Consider the following 21,778-nt stretch of genomic DNA (forward strand, 5'->3'; position numbering starts at 1 on the left):
TGTTCTAAGTAACATAAGATATCTTTCTCTCTCACTCTTTGCTGTTACACACTCATTTAACTCAGTGCCAACTAACCCTCTTTCAATTTTCTTTTTTTATTTTTAGAATCCCCAATTATATATGCACCTAACCACCATCACCCTTCATCAACCCTCAGCAAACTCTTCATCATCCCAATTCCCAATTGCCATAGTATCATTTATTTATCATGTTTTAGAAGAATGGCAATTTGATTTCTACTATTCATATAAAAATTTAATTTTATGTTTTTTTTTTTGCAAATTTAACCTATTGAATTTATTTCTTTAGATGATTTAATAAATAATGAATGTTAAAATTCATTTTTTTATAATATATTAAAATAAGATTGAAGTATAGATGATTTTAATAGATGATTTTTTACTTTGATGGGAACTTACTTAAATTTAAAAGTAAACATTTTAAATTATTTTTCAACAAATTTTAAATTAGATATTTTAGCTATTAACAAACTTTTATTCTTTGAAAAATTTTAAGAATTAATTTGTCAAATAAATAATTCTTTTTGTCACTTTTAATTAAATTTTTAATATATGTATATATATAGATATATACATGCTAAATAAATAAATTTCTAACCAATTTTATTATAAAACAATTAAATTTATAAAAAATATTGTTATCTGGCAAAAATAAGTCAAAAAACTTTAAAAAAAATTATTCAGAAATAAGTTATCCAATTTAAAATTTTTTAATATCCCAAGTTTTATTCTAAATCTTATCATTAAAAAAAAAAAAGAAGAATATTATTTTATAATTTGTAACTATTAATTAATTATTATAAATATTTTTAATAATATAAAATTATATTTAAAGATATAAATTTTTTTTTAACCGATTAAATATTAGTCAAATTTTAATAAAAATGCTGACTAGATTTTTTTTTAAATCACGTTTTTCAAACTGTGACCCGGCAAATCATTCTTCAAGGCTATATTCAACAGCCTGTGTACCCCAAACGCCAACGGTAAAAGATTGATTCGTGTTGTGGGGACCACATCTATGACACGTGTAAGAACACGATTAAGAGTTGCTGAGGGACTAGTGTAGGAGGCGTTTCACTATAAGATATCTCATTCAATCACTAGCTATACTTTAACAAAGAGCATATTTATATATTAAGTAATAATAATTAATGTAATTTTTTTTTTCTTTCTTTGTTATGCTTCTTTTATTTTATATTTTTATATATATTGAACTTTGGAGAGTGAGGAACAAAAGGAATAATGGAATCTAATAATGGATTTTACCTTCTTGCCCTGTTACGTTTTCCAGCTGTAGCCAATCCAGTCAATCCAAAATTTTGTGGTCAACTCTCTATTGATCTAGTTGTGATCTTGCTGGAATACCCCTCCCCAAAAATAAATAATAAATAAATCTCTAAATTAATGGTTTCTTTTTGTGGTTAGTCACTATCAGATCAAGATGAGTGATGAAAATATAGTTACAGGATGACCCTAGCATTAGCACATAACAAAATATTCATATCTATTTTCAAATATTCGTTACTCTAAATTCCCCATTTTAAATTATAATTTCGTTACCATGTATGTATTTAATTTCTAACACGATTTTATGAATATAATTCCAATTATTCTTTTTCACGTCCTATATCATTTATAAGATAAATTTCGTTTTCCTTTTTAATTAATACCAAACGTTACATTCTGCCTTCTAACAAAAATAATCCAACATAAATAATAAACGAGAGATGTTAGATGATTTACTATAAATATAAGATATAATAAACTTGACCAATAATGGAACACACATAAATCACTAAAATTGACAATTTAGAATTTTAGATCTATACTCAATTTTATTATTTTCCTGCTCTTATTTTAGGAAAAAGAAATTGCTTTAGCCGCCATTGGGAACTAGTTATAATTTAAGATGTGTGATGAAGGACCTACATGAATTAAAATGGTAAGCATACCTAACAAAACCAATCAGTGATTGATATATATTTAGTTATTTACACTTGTGATGAGTATACTAATAAAGTATAGAAAAATTTTAAAACATCGGTATACTAGTGTTTCAGTAATTTTTAATCGTTAATTTTAATTATAAAAATATATAATATATATAATTAAAATTAATAATTAAAATTTATTAAAATACTAATATACTGATATATTTAAAAGCTTTTTTAAAGTGTTAAAATGTTGGAGTTACTATCACCAATTATGCAATTGTAATTATCTACAACATTATCTTTCTAACACCATTATTTTAAGGGGGCTATAATCATATGCTACATTCACTTTCACATGTCTATTAAGGAGCAACATTATTATGATCTATATAGAAATTGATTATTGATTATAAGGTACCTATAAGTGGGGTTTTAAAGTGGAAATGAATCACATTATTTTATTATTCCAATTTAATTTTAACATAATAAAATCATATTTGTTGATCAACAATAAAGGATTCATTATTTAATTTTGTGTAGTAAGTTCAATTCATCACCGCAATTTACATGTGTGTGGGCCATTTTTAATCTCTCTTTCAGAGAACAGAGATGGTAGTTATGTGGAAAACGACTGCAATAGAAACAAAGAAAGAAGCCAATACAAAAATATAACTAAAACTTAATGTGGGAACACGCGTAGTAGTTCGGTAATAAACTCTTTTAATTTGAAGATATAATAATATTTTATGAATAATGTTAGATGATTATATCAAATATTATTATTTTTTATTGATATTTAATTATCAATAATTTATATTTATATTTATATATATTTTTCATACAAGAAGCATATTTAATTTACATTTAAATTTATTAGAATTTTTGTATACATAAATTAATACGGTTTATATTCATATTTTATAAAATTTGTATATATAAATTAATAAAAATTATTTATTAAAGATCATTTAATATTTATGTTAGTTAAATAATGATTAAAAATAATTTTATTTGAAGTAAGTTTTAATGTTATTTTAATGTTTAAATAATTTTATTTAAGTTTTGATGTTTTAAAATAATTTTAATATTATTCTATTATTAGTGGTCTGTTAATATAATTAATAGTAAGATAATATTAAAACGATTTTAAAATATTAAGAACTTAAATAAGACGAAAATATTAGAAACGAAAACGATACATTACTTTAAAAAGAATTTTTAAATTAAGTAAAATAAAAATAAATTTTAACGGAATAAATTACATTATGAATTTAAGATTTTTACTCATCATGGAATACTTGTAGAATGACTAATAGATAAACTTCCGAAAAAAATAAATCTTTTTAACGTAACATTTTGTCACTAATTAATGTACCGAATTTAATTTATTTAATATTTAATTTAATTTAAATAATTTTTTTTATCTTTGAAATAAATTTTTATTTTATCCTTCAATAATATTAAATTTTACGGTATATAATTATTTAATTTTTTTTAGTCATATCTAAGCAAATTACTTTTAATCCTATTATTTTTATTCTAAGTAAATTTACTTTTTTTAGTTTTGATTTTAAATATTTTTACTCATTAAAAAATACTTGTAAAATGACTAATAGATAAACTTTTTAAAAAGAAAAAAAAACATGGTACATAAATATAAATTATACCTTTTTGTCTTTAATGTATCAAACTTTTTTAATGTTTAATTTAATTAATTTTTTTTAATTTTAAAATACATATTTTTTTCAATACTATCAATTTTTTACGATAAATAATTATTTAATTATTTTTTAATCATATCTAAATAAATTACTTTTAATCATGTTACTTTTATTCTAAATAAATTTATTTTTTATTAAGAATAAAATTAAAAATAATTTGAATAATTATCAATCATAAAAAAATTTGATATTATTAAAGGATAAAATTAAAAATTTATTTCAAATTTAAAAATAAAATTTAATTAAATTAAACATTCAAAAAATTTGGTATAGAGACAAAGTTAAAATTAAAATTTAATTAAATTTAACTTGAGTTGATAATTTTTTAATAGTAATATATTGTTTTCATTTCGAACGTTTTCATTCTATTTAAGTCTCTAATATTTTAAAATTATTTTAATATTGTCTTACCGTCAATCTTTTTTAACATATTACTAACAGTAAGACAACATTAAAATAATTTTAAATCATCAAAAACTTAAATAAAAAAATTTAAACATTATAAACTACTTTAAAACTTAATTATACGTTGAAGACCAAAACGAGTCTTTATCCTGTTCTAGTTCACAAACACATACATTCTAGTTTTGGGAGTTCATCAAATTTAGATTTACTTACACATTTTTTTTCCATGTTCCTTCTTTAATTTCCGATGCCATTTTCTTGAATTCTATCATCATATGCTAATCATACTCTGTGAAAATACACATTTAATACTTAGCTTGTATGTATAAATTCAAATTGTTAAATTTGTACTTACGAATTATCTCAAAAAGTTTACTGACAAGAAAATATATATTAAAAGTATGAAAAAAATTAAATAATACAGTGTGAAAGATAATATTTATGCACGAAATTAAAGTTTATACAACAATGTGGCATAATTTTTGTTTTTTTTACTTAATTATTACTTTCCCACCTAATTAATTTCTCTATTTTATTGGTTTTCATGTTTTAACTCTGCCTATAATTACTAAAATTAATTTTAAATGTTTTCTTTAAGCAGCGATATGAACAATGAAAAGTGAAGGCAGTGTACACCACCACCATTTAAAGTTATGATATGCATACAACAAAGTGTTGGGAGTTCAAAGTCTGTCTTGTGTATGCAGCAATTTATTGGCCAGCGACTTAAATGGAACTCAGATCTACGACAGATTAGTTTTTGACCTGTTGAGTTGGGGATATCGCGAAAAACCAAAAAGGTGAAGAAAAATAACTAAATATATTTTTGATCTTTGAGTTTGTTTTTCTAATAATGGTTTATTTAATTTGTGTTCTAACAATATATGATAAATTATTTTTTTTAAATATAAAAAATTTAAATTTTTATTATATTTATTTTTTATTTATTAAATAAAAGTATTTAAAACATTCTGTTATGTGCTCTTTTTTTTTGTGACTAAACAAAAAGAAACAAAGAAAAAAAGAGATTATCCTAAATCAACAAGCATAAGATGCTAAAACTCATCACAAGGTTCTGACCAAATAACATGAGTTGGATTGGTCTTGACCGCATATCTCGCCAGCCAATCTGTCACAGCGTTAGCATCACGGGTAATCCATTCAAAATCCACAACCTAAGGTCTTGATAGAAGCTCCTGTATCTTCTGAAGAATATCAACCACATCACAATTTAGCCCATTTGCCGGATTTTTTAAAATGTACAAAATGTCAAGAGAATCTGTTTCGCACACAATATCTCTCAAGCCATAATCCCAAGCTAAAATCAAACCCCTCCAAACAGCAAAAAGCTCACATCTAACGATAGGCCCTGGAGGATAGCTACTAGAACAATCCGAAATCCAACGCCCATTAGAATCTCTAATAACACAATCAATCAATTCCTGCTAGGTTCCAATCAGAAAACAGACTCGCATCACAATTAACTTTAAAAGTGTCACCTGTTGGAGGTTTCCACCTCCTTCGATCCTTGAAAGTTATACACTTGGTACTGGCAGACTTTCTTAAATCATTAGGAGTAATCCGAACCATAGCAACAACCTTATAGTTTGACCACTGATCTCCATTATTGAAAATATCATTGCAACGATGCTTCCACACCCACCAAAGATCCGTCCCTACAATTGCCTCATTGCCCGGCATGACCTTCCGAATCCAAAATTTCAAGAGAGTACCTTTAAATGAATCAATAAGCAAAAATCCAACATTTGCCAAATGCATCTTGTGCTCTTAAAAACACATATTAACTAACTCTTCTGATAATAGAAATTAATGGCGAAGAAAAGCATAATTAAAGATGAAAGAAGCAACAAATAGAAGTGGGAAAAGAGTTTTTACAGCTAGAAGTTTGGGATTAAATAATTAAGTTGACAATAATTTGGCATCAAATGACAATAATGAGAACAAGCCTCTATTAGTCTAACTACTTTTTGGTCTGATGCCATCACAATTTTTCAGGTTTTGTCTCACAATATTATAACTAATTATTTGATTATTCCAATTAAATTAATGCAAACGCTGAAAAAGGACGTTGACCCACCAACACCGGCGAAGCAATAAACATATGTGAAGCAAACACAGTATATTATTGTTTACTTTAATAAATGCATGAACTTCTAAGTTAATGTAATGCAGTAATGGTAAGGGCAACCAATAATTTTTTTCCTAAATATTTAGGTTAAATATTAATGTTTGTTTATAATTTTTTTATTTAATTTTATTTGTGTTATAAATATTTTACAAATAACTTAAGTTGGTGGAGTAGTTAGCTCACTCGTCTATTTAAATAACTGTCGGGTTTTTTTGAATTTTATCTTGTGTATGCAGTAATTCATTGGCTAGCGACAGACTCTTAAATGGAGTTCAAATTCGCGATGAATTAATCATTGATCTGTTAAACATTAGAATACCGTGAACAATAAAAAAATATTTTACAACTTATTTAATATTATTTTTATTATTAATTTCGACGACTATCGAGTCATTTTAGAAATATTAGAAACATAAATATGGCAAAATGTTTTGGATAATATTGATATTTAATTTACTCTAAATATTTGGGATTTTAAAACAAAAATAATATTTTATTAAATAGTAAAATTCTTAAATGCATCTTAAAACTTGTCATATTTGAAAAACTTTGTTTGTTCTCTGTTATTTTTTATTATTCTCAACTTTTTTAACCATATAAGTAAATTATTACTAGAAAAAATTTAGACACCTAAACTTTAATAATGATAATTTTTTTCTTTATCATCCTCTTAATTAACAAGTTCATCTCTCACTATTTGAAAAAAAAATAATGTAGGCAATAGTCTTTTTCCTGTAAACGTACATATTGGTATATAAATGTTGTGATAATATGTTATCAATTTTTAATTTAAATTTTAGAGAATTACTTTTTTCCCCATAGTTTACGTTCATAATTAAAACTTTTGGGCTTGTTAGAAAATACTAAAAAATAAAATTATCTAATGTAAAAATTGTTATGGATCAGTTTATACTTTATTCTTAATTTAATGAATGTTCAATTACTCTATATAATCAAAATTTCAATTGGGTTCTAACATTTCGAAATTTGTAATTGCGTTCCTAAACTAGATAAAAAATTTCAATTAAATCCTTACTAATTTTTTTGTTAAAAATATGAAATATTTATTGTTGTGTTTTTATATAAGATGGATTATAAATATTCATGATTATTATTATCCTTTTTCTCCTAAAATATAACAAATACCGATGGCTTATATTAACGAAAACAATAAATTAATTAAAGAATTTAATTTTAATATAATATTAGTATATACAAAATAGTTGTATAAGCATATTAAATTACGTAATATCATATTAATAAAAATAACAATATTTTACAATAATCACAAAAGTAATTATAAAAAATAGATATAACTAAACGAAGTTAAAAAATATTTTATATCATCCTGTATAAAGATTAAAGTTTTAATTAAAGTTTAAACTTTGGATGAAATTAAGAAGGAGAAAGTAGGCGTATAATAAATTAAAGAAAGAGAAAAAGATAGAGAAGCTGATTGGGAGCACGCGTGCGTAGGTCTTGCAATTAAACTCATTGTCTTAATTTTAATTATGGTCCACAAAGATATATGTGGTCCTCCTCTTAATTAGCATTTAGCAATCATGCCTTTTATGTTAGTAATTACCATCAGAATCTTTCTTCAAGATTTCCAGTTCTACCTTCTAAATTTTAATTATTATATAAGGTGATTATTATTGTTTAAAAGAATTAAAAATTAATATATAATTTTAAACGTATAAAAATAAATAATTATTAAATATTCAAGTTAAAAAAATTATATACTAAATTATAGACATCATAAAATTCACCTTATTATAATAAGAAGATCTACACTTAACCATCTAAACTCATAACGACTTAGATTTATATATTTTGTACTATAAAAACACAGTTAATATTATAAAATAACAAGTTTTATTAAAAATATTAAATATTTTAATTTTTTAAATTTTAAAATACATAAAATAATTTTTTAACGTTTATTTTTTGTTAGATAATATTTTTCTCTAATTTAATTTAAAGAGTGAAGTACAAAACATATTTTAAAGAATTTAAAAATTCTCAAAATAATCTCTAAAAAATTTTAAAAATTATTATTTTAATTAAACAAATTAAATTAAAGTAAAATTATATTGTCCAACAGTGATAAACGTTAGAAACTATTTTAAAATCTTAAAAATTAGAGTATTTAACATTAAAAATCTCACAATCTGATTTAGATAATTGTAATGCTAGTAAAATAAAATAGCACTAAAATTTATTTAAAATAGCACCAAACTTTTTCAATTGTGATATTGAAATTTTTTTCAATATAGCTTCTTTTGTTTATTTTTCTTCATGTTTTTATCTTTTTTTTTCTCTCAACATATTCTTTTTTTTTAAATTTTGTTATTGGTGTAAATTCTTTTTCTGTATCTTTTGATATTTTATTTTAAAAATAAATGATTTTATCTAAATAAATTTATTTTAAAGTTGAATTGTATAATTTTAAGTTCTAAACAATAAACTGTCATGCAATATAACGCGAATATTAATTCAAATTTTATTTTTATTGTGATAATATTTTTGTGTTTTATATAAAAAAATTTGGTATTATTTTTCCATCATTATCATTATTTTTTGTATTCTTTTATTTTTATTTTTATTTGTGAGACGGATTGTGTAGAAACATTTAATTTTATTACTAATTACCAATATGATTTTGGATTTATTGATACAGTGATGTTTAAAATAAAAGATATTAAGTATTGAAATTAGTGTGTTGACTTTCATTTGATTATGAAAGATACAAACATGATGACAGATACAATGATAAAAATGACAATAAAATTACAACGTCATCAAGTAGAATTTATTTCTTCTTAGGAAGAGTTTAAAAATAGTAACATACTGTCTTTCTATTTAAGTATTTTTTTGTTTTTCTTATTTTTTATTTAACTTATTTAAGTTAAAAAAAAAACATAAAAGTAGTTACACCTAACGAAATGATAAATATTCAATCAATGTCCATTTAAGATATAACAAATATGTCGTTTTCAAATATATATATATATATATATATATATATATATATATATATATATATATATATATATAACAAATATGTCTAATCCAGAGAGATTATGCTCCAAAAAAAAATATTACATGAATAAATTATTTTTATAATTCAATTTAATCAATTTTTTTTATGTTTCTTTCTGTTTTTTAATTAAATTTTTTATTATTAATCTTTAAATTATTGGAATTAATTTAATTGAATTTAATTATTTAAATAATTCAGTCCTATAGCATCCCATTCTTTATATTGTTATGTCACACACACACGTGAATATACATATAGAAAGATATTAAAAAAAAAAAAGGTGAATTCTATGGTGTAGAATGTAACTTTTTTCTACACATATAGAACTTAGGTGGAAACTTTTAAAAATGGACATCTGTTGTAATATTCTCTATGTCTAATCAAGTTTTGAAGCCTTTTGGTTTATCAATAGAATAGTTTGCAGTGTTTGTCTCTTTATATTAAATGTTAACTGAGATTAATTTTTGAATGAAAGTGTTAATTAAGTGAGTTATATTTTTTTATAACAGGCCAATTAAAAATTAGACCATACTTTAATTTGAGCCAAAATAATCATTTTATATTTTTTAATATACGGTATAACTGTTCACCAACAAAAAAAATATGGTATAACCCTTTTAGGTTTTTTAACATAAATAAATTAATAAAGACAAAAATAAATAAATAAATAAATTAATAGAGCATTATTTCCAAAAAAAAACAATGAAACTCAAATTAAATACCAACATACAATCTCGTTTTTTTTATTGATTTATGAAAAACATAAGTTTGGCCACACCAATTTTGGTACAAATTTGAGAAAATTATTTCAATTTAAATGAATAGTATGACCATACTTTTATTTCATTATATTTTAACCTTTATAATTATTATGCTTGCACACTAAATTTATATGTATAGTTGTTTTATAGAAAAATCAAATGTTGAAATATTTTATTTTAGTTTCTAAATGAATATTTTCTATGTACGATTTTATTTATTTTTTTTTAAATCTAAAATAATATTTAAAAATTTAAAAAATTATAACATATATAATGTTTATAATATAAGAAAAAAATTGCAACAAAAAAAGTTTTATCTAAAAATAATGATTCATTTTCTAAAATCAAATTTTTATTTTTTTAATATTTTATTTTATTTTGTTTTTGATTAAAATAATCAAAAGTGACTATTAGTATTTTTTTTTCTCTTTCTTTAGTCAGGGACGATTGATAAAATTATAAATAATAAACTATAATAATTAATCAATTATAGTAATGAAAAGCGGGGATTTATTTAAGTCCAAACTTAAGTATGGTTTAAATTTTTAAATGGTTTGTTAAAAAAAATAATCCGCCTAATTAATTAACATTTGTATTCAAAAATTAATTTCAGTTGATACTTAATATAAAGAGACAAATCACTGCAAACTATTTTATTGATTAGCCAAGAAACTATAAGACTTGATTAGACATAAAAAAATATAATAGATGTCTATTTTTAAAAGTTTCCATCTAAATTCTATTGATAAATTATTTTATTAATAAACCAAAAGACTGCAAGACTTGATTAGACATAGAGAACATTGCAACAGATGTCCATTTTTAAAAGCTTCCACCTAAATTCTATATGTGTAGAAAAAAGTTACATTCTACACCATAGAATTCACCAAAAAAAAAAACCAAAAAGTTAGATAAGTAAAATTTCATTGTATATTGCATGACATAATCTGAAGGATAAATTTTACTGAACCTTTCTAATATCAGATGATGTTGCTTAAATATCCTTTCATTTATCATCATATTTTATATATACGCACTTAAAAGTTTAAGGAAATTTAATATATATTTTCAAAAATAAAAAGTTCTCGTATAGTTTCACCTAATATTAAAAGGATTTGTAAAATTTACTCAAATTAAAATATTAAAATACGAATAAAAATGTGTACAAAGTGACGTGGGTATTTGCATTCACAAGCAAATTTGTATGCATTACATAAATCTCTCAACATATTTATTAGTCTTTTCGAGGCAAGCAACAATTAAACAATATTTCTCAATCTCTACTTCTAAAGAAGCTTTTCCCTTCTTTTTCTTTACATAAAGTTGTGTCAAATTGCCAACCGTACCTTAACATTTTTTTTTTAATTTTTAAATTCGATTAGACAATACTTCTCGTAAAATATAACTCAAAACAATCAATTCGTCTCATAGTTATTACTTATTAGGTAAATTATAAAAAATATTGCTGAATTATTTTTATATTGATAAAAATACAGTCAAATTATTATGTTATCGATAAAAATATTTTTAAATTCTTTAAAATATGATAAAAACACTCTTATTTTTTGTTAATATAGAAGGTCTTGATTTATGGGGTATATTTTTAATATATTTTTAAATTATTTAAAAATATTTTTATTAATAATAAAATTTGAAAGTATATGCGTAAACGACGAAATAATTTGAGTGCATTTTTTTTATAGTTTACACTTATTATTATTATTATTAATTAGTGGTCAATTAGAGAATCTAAGTTTAGACAATTTAAATATTATAACAAAGACATCATAAAACTCACCTACTTAATAATAGAGTTCTATGACGCATGTATCCATACATTTATTTTTTTATATACTAATCGAACTCAATTTTTTTTTTAAATTATTATTGGATGAAATGTAAAATCCAAATTAATAAGATCCTATACCCTGTGTAATAGTTACAAGGATTGAATTGGTTTGACACAAAATAAAAAAACAAGTTTTTTTAAAAAATTATAGGTTCCTTAATATCTTAATTAGAAGTTTCTAACTGAGTGAAGGGAATATAAAAAATTTCTTATAGAAAAATTTTCTCTTTTCTTTTTTCGAAAAAACTTTCATGAAAATTTAAACTAGTTAAATTTTTAGTATTTTAATTTTTCCATTTCAAAATAAATTTATCTTTTAAAAAAAACTCAAAAAAATAATGTATCTTAAAAAAAATTAGATTCTGATATTAAAAAAAGAAAGAAAAGTTTAACCCTTTATGAGGTGGGTGATTATGGGAATGGTAAGATTTAAGAGTATAATAAGCATAAGGGTTCCAATGGAAAAAGGAGGAAGCATGCGGAGGAAGAAATAGATGCAATGATCATCAGGTTTTGCTTTAATTATTTTAACTGAAAAGGCTGCTATTTATTAAGGAACCTTATAACTTGGATGCTTCCTCTCTCATGCAAAACCTCATCAATGTATCAAAACTAATCACTCTTCACAATCACAACTAGCAATCATTTCAACCCATTCATCTTTGATGTTTCCACATTAAGAATTCCACCCTATTTTTCCTTTGTAAAACATCATAGTTTTTTAAGTATATATATAAAAATAAAACATTTTTATAGGCAGGCATATATATCATTTTAAGGTGTTAATACATTAAACAGATTATTTTACTGGGAAAAAATGATGAAACTTAAGAGATAAAACAAGATATTAAAAATAAGATATAAAAGATAGAGATATAAAAATTAATATTTTTGTATTTTGGTTTGGTAATAAATTAGATAAAATTTTAAAAGTTTAATTTATTCTTTTTTTTTATTTAAAAGATTTGAGAAGAAAAATATAATAATAAAAATATAATTATAAAAAAATAATAAGAATAATAAAAAATAAAAAATAAATTACGTTCTTTGTCGGTGTTTCTGTGTCATTTTTGTCAAAATAGTTATAAAATACACTAATTTAATATCTCTGGAGACAATGTCTCCGTGTCTCATCTGCCAAATATAATTTTGTGTATTTGTATTCCTATTCCAGTGTCCCGTACTTATAAATAAACACAACCTAAATACATAAGAATAATAAAAAAATGTGTTTATCTTATTTAGACAACATTTTCTAGATTTTCTTAAAACGATATTTATGTCCTAATTTTTAATAATACACCAATCTCTTTTATTATTAAATTCTTCCCTCGGTTTCCTCAATCCAACAGGTCAATGATTAATTTATTGCAAACTTGAATTTCATTTAAGGATTCTCGCTAACGAATAGATCGTTGCATGCACAAAGTAAAATTAAAAATCCTAACACTTACTTAAACAAATGAGCGAGATAACCAACCGAGTAACCCAAATCGAATATTATTAAATCCTTTTTATTTTAGCCTTAGACAACACACACTCACTCACACGAGATAAGCCTCAATGTAGTTCCTAAAGTTGCACTCAAGTCTCATAGTAGTCCCTGAACTTAAAAGTTCCTCAGAGTCATCCTCGAACTTGCACTCCGGGACTCAAACTCGTCCTTCCGGCAATTTCTGGACACTTGGCACAACCAGAAAGCTGAGTTGGCAGGTTTCGTGACACGTAGGCATTACAACGGCTAGCTGATGTGGCAGAGTAAATTGTCCGAAATCAATTTAGTCCCTCAAATCAAGTTAAAACCCTAATCCCCAATTTTGAAGCTCACAACGCTCTGTCTTCTCTTCTCTTCGTTTCTCTGTTCTTGTCTTCCCCACAGCGCTCTGCTCAGAATAATTGCTACTTTCATTTGCTATAGTATAATCCCTAACACTGTATGTAGAAAAATCAAAGCACCAGATCATGACATAACCGTAAATTCACAAGAAGTACGATTAACCATAGAAAATTTTAATTTTCACAACATATCCGACTTCAACCAGAAAGAAAACCTGATAACCTTTGAACAACAAAAACTCAATACACACAAACTTAAAATTTGCAGCATAGAACGAATATACAAAATATTTCTGGTGGTTTTTTTATTTCCTTAACTATTCTATCTTAATATTTGATGTGACAAAGAAAGGAATGGAAAAAAGGTAAAAGTTGGCAATACAGAGTACAAACTCTAATTTCAAAAGGTTTTCAAATCACAATTCAATACTTCAGTTTTTACTAAAAATCATATATGATTTCTTGCCCCCACCATAGCCATTATATTTTAGTTTCTGATCTTCCTCTATCAAGAATGAAAATTCTATTTAATTAAAAAGAGTAATAAAATAAGTCATCAACAAATAAAAGCTCCAAACTCCAACACAGCCCAATTCAACATAAACAAGAAAACCAGGTTGGTCAGTTACAAAAATTTTAATTTTGCAATGCATCAAATGAAAGAAAAATCTTGAAGAATTTATAGCTTGAAGGAGAAAAAAGAGCTTACCAAATCTCAACGTGTGCAGGGTTAGAAGACCCTTCCTTCAAGGCATCAATGAGTAACTTCTCATTCATGACGAGGCACTTTACCAGCACTTTATTTGAAACCTTTTTTGGATTGACATAAACAAAGACATATTCTTGGTCAAATTGGTTTCAGTTCTCTACAGACACCTCCTCTACACACAATCACAAACCACGTATTAAAAATGATCAGTAAATACTAATTATAAGTTTCAGGCTGCATATATCAATTTGCTACATCTTCTCTTGATACCACAAGGTATCTTCTAACTTTAGCTTAATTGACTTGATCCTCATATTAGATTTCATAGCCTAATCCTTCGTTTAGTATAAACCCAAGGATAGTGTAATTTTCCGGCATGAATTGCCATTATTTGTGATTATTATGGTTCATTAACAGCTACCACATTAGAAAGCTCAAATTTACTTTATAATCTAAATAATGAACCTTTGTAATTCACTCAATCAATCACATATCAGTATTTGATGGTTTTTAATAAATCATCAACTCAAGAACAAATAATCCTAAAAAAAATCATCCCTTCACAACTAATTGTTCACTTGTTTTTGTCTTAACTCATTGGCCGAAACAAGTTACTGAAAATTCTAGATGCTTAAAAATATCTCTAGCTATACGCAGAATTTCTTATTATGTGGCTGGTGATCCAGATCACATGATAGCAATGAAAATGATCAATGAAGTACATATTCGAAAGGGGAAAATTAAGTCTTTCCTTTCTCACTGTGGTAGACTTCCATCTCCTGATGCTGCTAACAATCCATTAGCATATAAATTTAGGTACTTTTTTTAATGTCTTTTATCATCATGGTTTAGAAATAAAAACTACATTTTTGGTATTTTTAGAGCTGGCTGGTTTGATAAACAATTAGTCAAAAGAACATGTTAGTTTGTTGCATTAATAACTTGAGAAAGACGGCTTATTAATCAATAGCTTCATAACATGGTTGTTGTGGCAAAATGTTTAACGATTGGGGAATTCTCTCTTTTCGAGTAAATACTTACATGACCAATTATGGATTCAATTAGATTTGATCAAGAGGAGGCATGTATCTGTTAGTCTATGTTTCCAAAAAGAAAAGTTCTTCTAAATCTACCTACTTTTGTATTTGCTTTCAACTCGGCAGTACAACTTGCTCTTCTTAATGTAGTTGAAATATTTTATGATTGTTGCCATAAGAATTCACTGATTATCAATTATGTCAGTTGGAGTCCTGTAGGGGCTATTCGAGCTGGGAGAAATCCTGCAACCTACAAATACTGTGGTGAAACTATACACATTGATGGTAAGATTTTAGTAAGTTGGGTTAAAATTTCAAGGAAGCAACAAACAGGATGTATTTTCTATCTTCATTTTTCTTTTCTGTCTTCAAATGATTTTGTAATCTGTATTCATGCATGACAAATAACAACATGCTTGGAATTATCCCTAGAGAAGCCTAGCTGATAAAGATTTCATCTGCTTTGTTTTGGGAACAGGGGACAGTATTTATGATTCAACTACAAGAATAAGGATAGCTAACTTTCCTGCTTCAGCTACAAGAATAAGGATAGCTACAAGATTGCATAACCTAATCCTTCGTCTAGTATAAAAACCCAAGGATATTGCAATTTTCCAGCATGAATTGCCATTATTTGTGGTTATCATAGTTCATTAACAGCTACCACCTTAAAAAGCTCAAATTTACTTTATAATCTAAATAATGAACCTCTGTAAATTCACTCAATCAATCACATATCAGTATTTGACGGTTTTCAATAAATCATCAACTCAAGAACAAATAATCCTATAAAACTCTCTTACACCGATTAGATAAAAATTGTTCTACATAGCTAGTGCTACAAACTTAGGGCACGTTTCGTTTCTCTTTTTACTTTCTATGTTTTCTGGTTCTTGCAAAAAAAGAAGTGAAAACAGAAAATAGAATTTTCAATTGTTTTCACTAAAGAAGAGTGATAATTAATGATATTTGGATATTTCACATGAAATATATCAAAATTAAATGATTTCGTTAAAGAAAAAAAAGAGAACAAAACGGGGAATTAGTGAAAGTGTTACCAGTGGAGGGATGTGAGAGGGCGTCATCAAAGAGGGCTTGGGGGCCGGTGGTCGTGAGAAGGTAGCCGGAAGAGAGGAAGGTGGCGTGAACGACAATCGCACAGACGCCATTGATGAGTGTAGTGGAGAAGAAGAGACCTCTGTGTTTGTGTTGTGATTTGAGAGGGGGAGACAATTCGTTAGGGTAACGTTGAGGAAGGGGGGTTTTTAGCGTGAAACGACGTCGTTTCATGTCATTTCGGCGCCACAGCAAATACTACGTCGTTTTTGTTATGCCAACGTGTCAAGAAAGATGTCAACTCAGCTTTCCGGTTGCGCCAGGTGTCTAGAAATTGCCGGAAGGACGAGTTTAAATCCCGGAGTGCAAGTTCGGGGATGACTTTGAAAAACTTTTAAGTTTAGGGACTATTATGAAGCTCGAGTGCAACTCCAGGGACTAAATTGAGGCTTATCTACACTCACACACACTACCACTACTAGTTCATGGGTTTTATATTCTTCACTCAAGACTTGAGTCCTGGTACAGCTCTAAATGTGATAGGTAAGTCTACCATTTGTCGAAGCCTCAGCTTCATCATTAAATCCTTTTTGAAACTCTGAAGATCGATGCCTCTTATGTTTTTGGTCATGAGATAGATACCTCTTTTTTTTGGGCTTGAGATAGATACCTCTTTGACTTTTTTTTCGTTTTTGTTTGCTACACAAGGCCCAAAAGAAAAGGATATATATTTTGGTTAATAAACAAATGAAAACAACTGGGCCATACAAATGAAAACAAATACCAATCTACGCCTTTAAATATATATCTTTTTTTGGGCCTTGTGTCGGCCCAGTTAGATGGGCAAAATGGCAACGTACTGGGCTACATGAACTTTGTCGACCCAAAATGAATATCAAATCCATTCATCACTTTTCGGGCATTAGAATCCTGATTCCATGACCAAAAACTACACACACAAAAAAATCCCTTGAATCTCCATAACAGCCACCAGAGGCGGAGGAACTTCCAGGATATAAACCGTCGCGCCGTTTCTCGCGTCTCGCCGCCAGTCCGTTTGAGGTAAGCTGTTGCCGTTTCCGTTTTCGTTGCTGTTGCCTCTGTTTCTTAGGTTTTTCTTTTAGCTGGCTGTTAGGTTTGGGTTTAGGAACTTAGGGTTCCTACTTTCAGTTGAATAGAAGAAAATGACGAAGAGTGAGCGAAAGAAACGAAACAAAAAGAGTAAAGACGAGCAACGATTTACTGCGGATACTGCTAAGCTCAGAAAGTTCAAGGAACCATCCAAATCCTCTACTTTTCTGGATAAAGCAAGTCACAATTCTTAGCCTTTTTTTTTTCCTTTTTATGTTGAATTTATTATCACGTTATTCCAAATTAATAATTTGAGATTTTCTAATTGAATAATGGTGTGTTGTTTGGTTGTTGTAGATGAAAGCAAGATTGTCAGGTGGTCATTTCAGGATGATTAACGAGAAGCTCTACACTTGCACGTATGTACTATTATTTAAGTTTTTGAGTTGTGCATGGTAGTAATTTTAGCCTGTGATGCAAGGAAACACCAACGAAGCAAGGTGTACAAGGCATGTCATACTTATTATTTGTAGTTGTTTGAATATTGATGGCAGTGAATATTGGTAATTTGGCCTTTGCAAGTACTTGAATACCCGATAAATCTTGAAAATATATATCTGAATATCTGATGTTCTTGTCCTGTATTTCCAAAAGTTTGGTGTGTCGTGGCACATACTGCTGTCTGAAATTGCTTTTAAAGTTTGATTTCTCCTCCTTGTAATGTTTTGTTCATCTTGGCAAGGGTTAAGAATTTGTGTTATTCTTTTCAGTGGGAAGGAGGCGCTAAATTATTTCCAAGAAGAACCATCGCTATTTGCCCTGGTAAGGGTTGTTTGCATTGATTCAATTTCTTTTTTGGAAAATATGCGGGTTCATTGCTTTTTGTATAACTGAAGTAAGATTGATTTTTGTTTTTTTATTTATTACAACCAAATATGTGCACATTGACAGCCATGAAAGAAACTACTCTCATGCATACTGGTTTGCTTTAAAAAAAATATTATTCTGATTTCACAACATGCATAGGAGGACCAACTTTAAAAAACATGCTTAGATGCGTTTGAGTTTAGAGTTTTGAACCAATAATAGAACATTAAACTTTCACAACAGTTGTAGACACCTGAGGTTTGAAGACCTTCATGGTTATTTATACTGCGAAAATGCATATCATTGTCAATGAAATCAGCATTAGTTTTCAAAAAGAAACATGTTTTAAGTATGGTGTGTGTTTCACTAGATCAGGAATGAATAAGTGTCATAACCTGCTTGATATTCTCTTTCTTTCTGTCATGTATTTTACTTCTTTTGTGTCAATCTTTTCAAGCCTATTTGGTTTTCCTGAATGAACTTATCAAATGAGATTTAGGTATAAAGGGTTGAGTTAAAATAAGATTCATGACATGCAATGGTGTTCTTCTATCCTTGTAGCTGACCTTACCTGGTCATTAAGTAGTGAAATGGAATGGTTTGAGTATCTTGTTCTTCTCGACTTTCTCAATTTATCTTTCATTTATGATTCATCCCTGGCTAGTATCATGCAGGATACAAAATGCAAATGTCAAATTGGCCTCAACAGCCAGTTAATGTGATTATTGATTGGCTAAAAAAGAAGACCCCTTCATTGGTCGTAGCTGATTTTGGTTGTGGTGAGAGTTTATTCTGCCCTTGTTCATATTTTGAACTTAAGTACAAATGCTTATTTTCTCTTTTATATCTGCTAATGCTTTCATGATTCCATTGTGTTCTAGGGGATGCACTCATTGCTAAAAGCGTGGAGAATAAAGTCTACTCTCTCGATCTCGTCTCCAATGATCCTAACATAATTGCTTGTGACATGTCAAACGTATGTTTCCTTCTTGCAAGACTAGTAGAAAATAGTTGCATGTCAAATGCTTGTTACTTTTGTTACATTTTACTGTTGCAGTCTCATAGTTATGTCTCATACATCTCCATAAGAGGATATTGTCCCATATTCAGAAAATAGAAATTATATTGGCTGTAACATGTTTACTGTAGAACATGAATCTCATTATAGGCTATAATAGTTGCTCACATGTTACAGTTCAAACGTTATTGGTCAGGGTTGAGGTTTCTATATCTGTCTCACAGTGAAATGTACATTCCTTGTATTCTATTTATACCTTAGCCAACTCATAAAAAAGCATGTGGATTCCTTTATCTACCAAAAGGAAGGGAAAATGTGCATTCCTGGTGTCCTAGTATTATAAATTTATAATTATGTATACCTTCGAGCATTTAAAGCCTAGTACTATTTTAAATGAGTAGAATGAACCCTAACAAGAGTGTCAGTTTTTGTTTCAAAGTCTGAAAGGTTTATGGAATGATTATTTACAAGAGGATCTGCATTTTGTGGTTGCTGTCAGACACCGCTTGATGACTCATCTATTGACGTTGCTGTCTTCTGTCTTTCTTTGATGGGAACCAACTACCAAAGTTACATCAAAGAAGCAAACAGGGTGCTTAAGCCAGGGTTTGTTCCTTCTCCATTATTGAATCTTTCCAGGCTTACAACTGCTCAGAATAGGATCTAACATAGTTTTGGACAGTGGCTGGCTGTTGATAGCAGAAGTAAAGAGCAGGTTTGATCCAAACACTGGAGGAGCCAACCCTGAGAAGTTTACGAATGCTATTTCTGAGTTAGGTTTCAAGTCTGTAAAAAAGGTAAAACGGATGCATCTTTTTGAGATTTCTATTAGCAAATCGTATGATGTGCTAAACTGATATTGACAACCATGCAGGACTTCTCAAATAAAATGTTCATTCTCTTTTACTTTACAAAAAAGGTATGCAGCTTATTGCTCATTGAATAGCACTTCCAATTTCATCATTTCATTCATCTGTGATTATATTTGCAGTGTCTGTTTTGAACCTCACCACTGATTTAGTTCCCTCTTTCTGTGTGTAGGATAAGCAAAATTTTAAAAGGAAAGAAATCGAATGGCCTTTGCTTAAACCTTGTTTGTACAAGCGCCGTTGAGACCAAGTTAGCTTGCTTTCTTTTTTATGTTCCCCAATTCTCACTTTTTATATGCTCAAAATTTTAACCATCTTTTTTTCCATATATACTTGTCTTGTTGATCATTAAGGCATTGTTTGTTATGTATTAGGTCTTATATTAAAATTTCAGGTTTCATGATGCTAAATAGTATATTTTTATGTTTGAGTCGAGCAATATTATACATAGTTCTTATCGTACTCTATGCTAAGATTTATATAGTTAAGGTATGTTTGGTTGGAGGGTAAACATCAGGATAAAAAATGTATCATAATAGTAGATAAATACCATGAATTACGATGTTAGTTCTGTTAAAAAAATTTACATTATATTAATACTCTCATATGAAGTTGAAAATAAAAAACCCATATAACTATGACATGAACACTCCCATACCAAGGTCGCCAGTATAATTTTTCATTATCGAGTTTAGTCAGTCTTATAGAAATTTCATCACTCCTAAAGCAAAGCGGGCTTGGCATGCAACTTGAAAATTAGAAAACCCTGGTTTTCCACAAAATCCTGGAATTCTGTCATGGTTCTTCACTGCCATTATCAAGAAACATGAGATTGTCAAAGCCTGTAACCATTTTATCAGCTTCTGTGGATTGATGAAATCCACAACTATCACTTTATCATTTTGTGGCAAAGATTTGTAACAATTCCTTATGATTTTCAATCTTTCTCACACCAATTGTGCAATACACCCTGCAAATATAATTGGAAATGCATATTGTAATCACATAACATGCAAAATAGGTGGTATGATTTTGAGATGATAAATAGCTCAGTAAGATTATTTTTATATCTGTAGTTATTTTTTCCTTCACGGTGACAGTACATACACAAATTAAATCCAACAGTTTATTAATGGACAATTAGGAATATGATGAAATCTTAGTCAAGTGTTATAAGTTAAATTGTTTGGACTATATAACCTTCAATAATATGGCATACAAACATGTCTCCTGCAATTTGTTCTATACCTACAAAGAATTTCATAATTCATTATTTAGTAGTAGTAATCATAGTTTTTTATTGCGGATGGCAGCTCATGGCGGTGAGCCAAAAACGTGAGCCAAAAACCCGCCATAAAATAATTGCGGATGGCGTTGCGGAAAATGGCAGAAATGACGGATTACCTAAAAAATGCATATATATGTACAA

General features: G+C 27.3%; 2 protein-coding genes across 5 annotated transcripts; one reads left to right on the plus strand and one right to left on the minus strand.

The window, feature by feature from the left end:
• Window positions 1–13,221: 13,221 nt before the first annotated feature.
• Window positions 13,222–17,006, minus strand: LOC112697719 (uncharacterized). 2 transcript variants are annotated; one of them, XR_003151283.3, is made up of 3 exons: window positions 16,527–17,006; window positions 14,432–14,603; window positions 13,222–13,818 (listed from the first exon to the last, which is right to left on the minus strand). XR_003151283.3 is itself a non-coding variant. In XM_025751023.3 (3 exons), the coding sequence occupies exons 1-3, from the start codon at window positions 16,635–16,637 to the stop codon at window positions 13,683–13,685; spliced, it is 348 nt and encodes a 115-aa protein (XP_025606808.1). In that variant the 5' UTR covers window positions 16,638–16,992; the 3' UTR covers window positions 13,222–13,682. The 2 variants fall into 2 exon arrangements, 1 of the variants encoding a protein (XP_025606808.1); XM_025751023.3 differs by having other exon boundaries at window positions 14,432–14,532; window positions 16,527–16,992.
• Window positions 17,007–17,441: 435 nt separating this feature from the next.
• On the plus strand, window positions 17,442–20,759 carry LOC112697718 (ribosomal RNA-processing protein 8). 3 transcript variants are annotated; one of them, XM_029287707.2, is made up of 10 exons: window positions 17,442–17,586; window positions 17,649–17,831; window positions 17,953–18,014; window positions 18,366–18,417; window positions 19,127–19,241; window positions 19,344–19,438; window positions 19,980–20,086; window positions 20,163–20,277; window positions 20,355–20,399; window positions 20,522–20,759. In XM_029287707.2, exons 2-10 carry the CDS (start codon window positions 17,709–17,711, stop codon window positions 20,591–20,593), a joined length of 786 nt encoding a protein of 261 aa, XP_029143540.1. In that variant the 5' UTR covers window positions 17,442–17,586; window positions 17,649–17,708; the 3' UTR covers window positions 20,594–20,759. The 3 variants fall into 3 exon arrangements, with proteins under 3 accessions (XP_029143540.1, XP_072077602.1, XP_072077601.1); XM_072221501.1 differs by having other exon boundaries at window positions 17,695–17,831; XM_072221500.1 differs by having other exon boundaries at window positions 17,449–17,586; window positions 17,660–17,831.
• The last annotated feature ends 1,019 nt before the right edge of the window (window positions 20,760–21,778 follow it).

The sequence above is a fragment of the Arachis hypogaea genome, chromosome 16, assembly GCF_003086295.3.
Source record: "Arachis hypogaea cultivar Tifrunner chromosome 16, arahy.Tifrunner.gnm2.J5K5, whole genome shotgun sequence".
Lineage (NCBI taxonomy): Eukaryota > Viridiplantae > Streptophyta > Magnoliopsida > Fabales > Fabaceae > Arachis > Arachis hypogaea.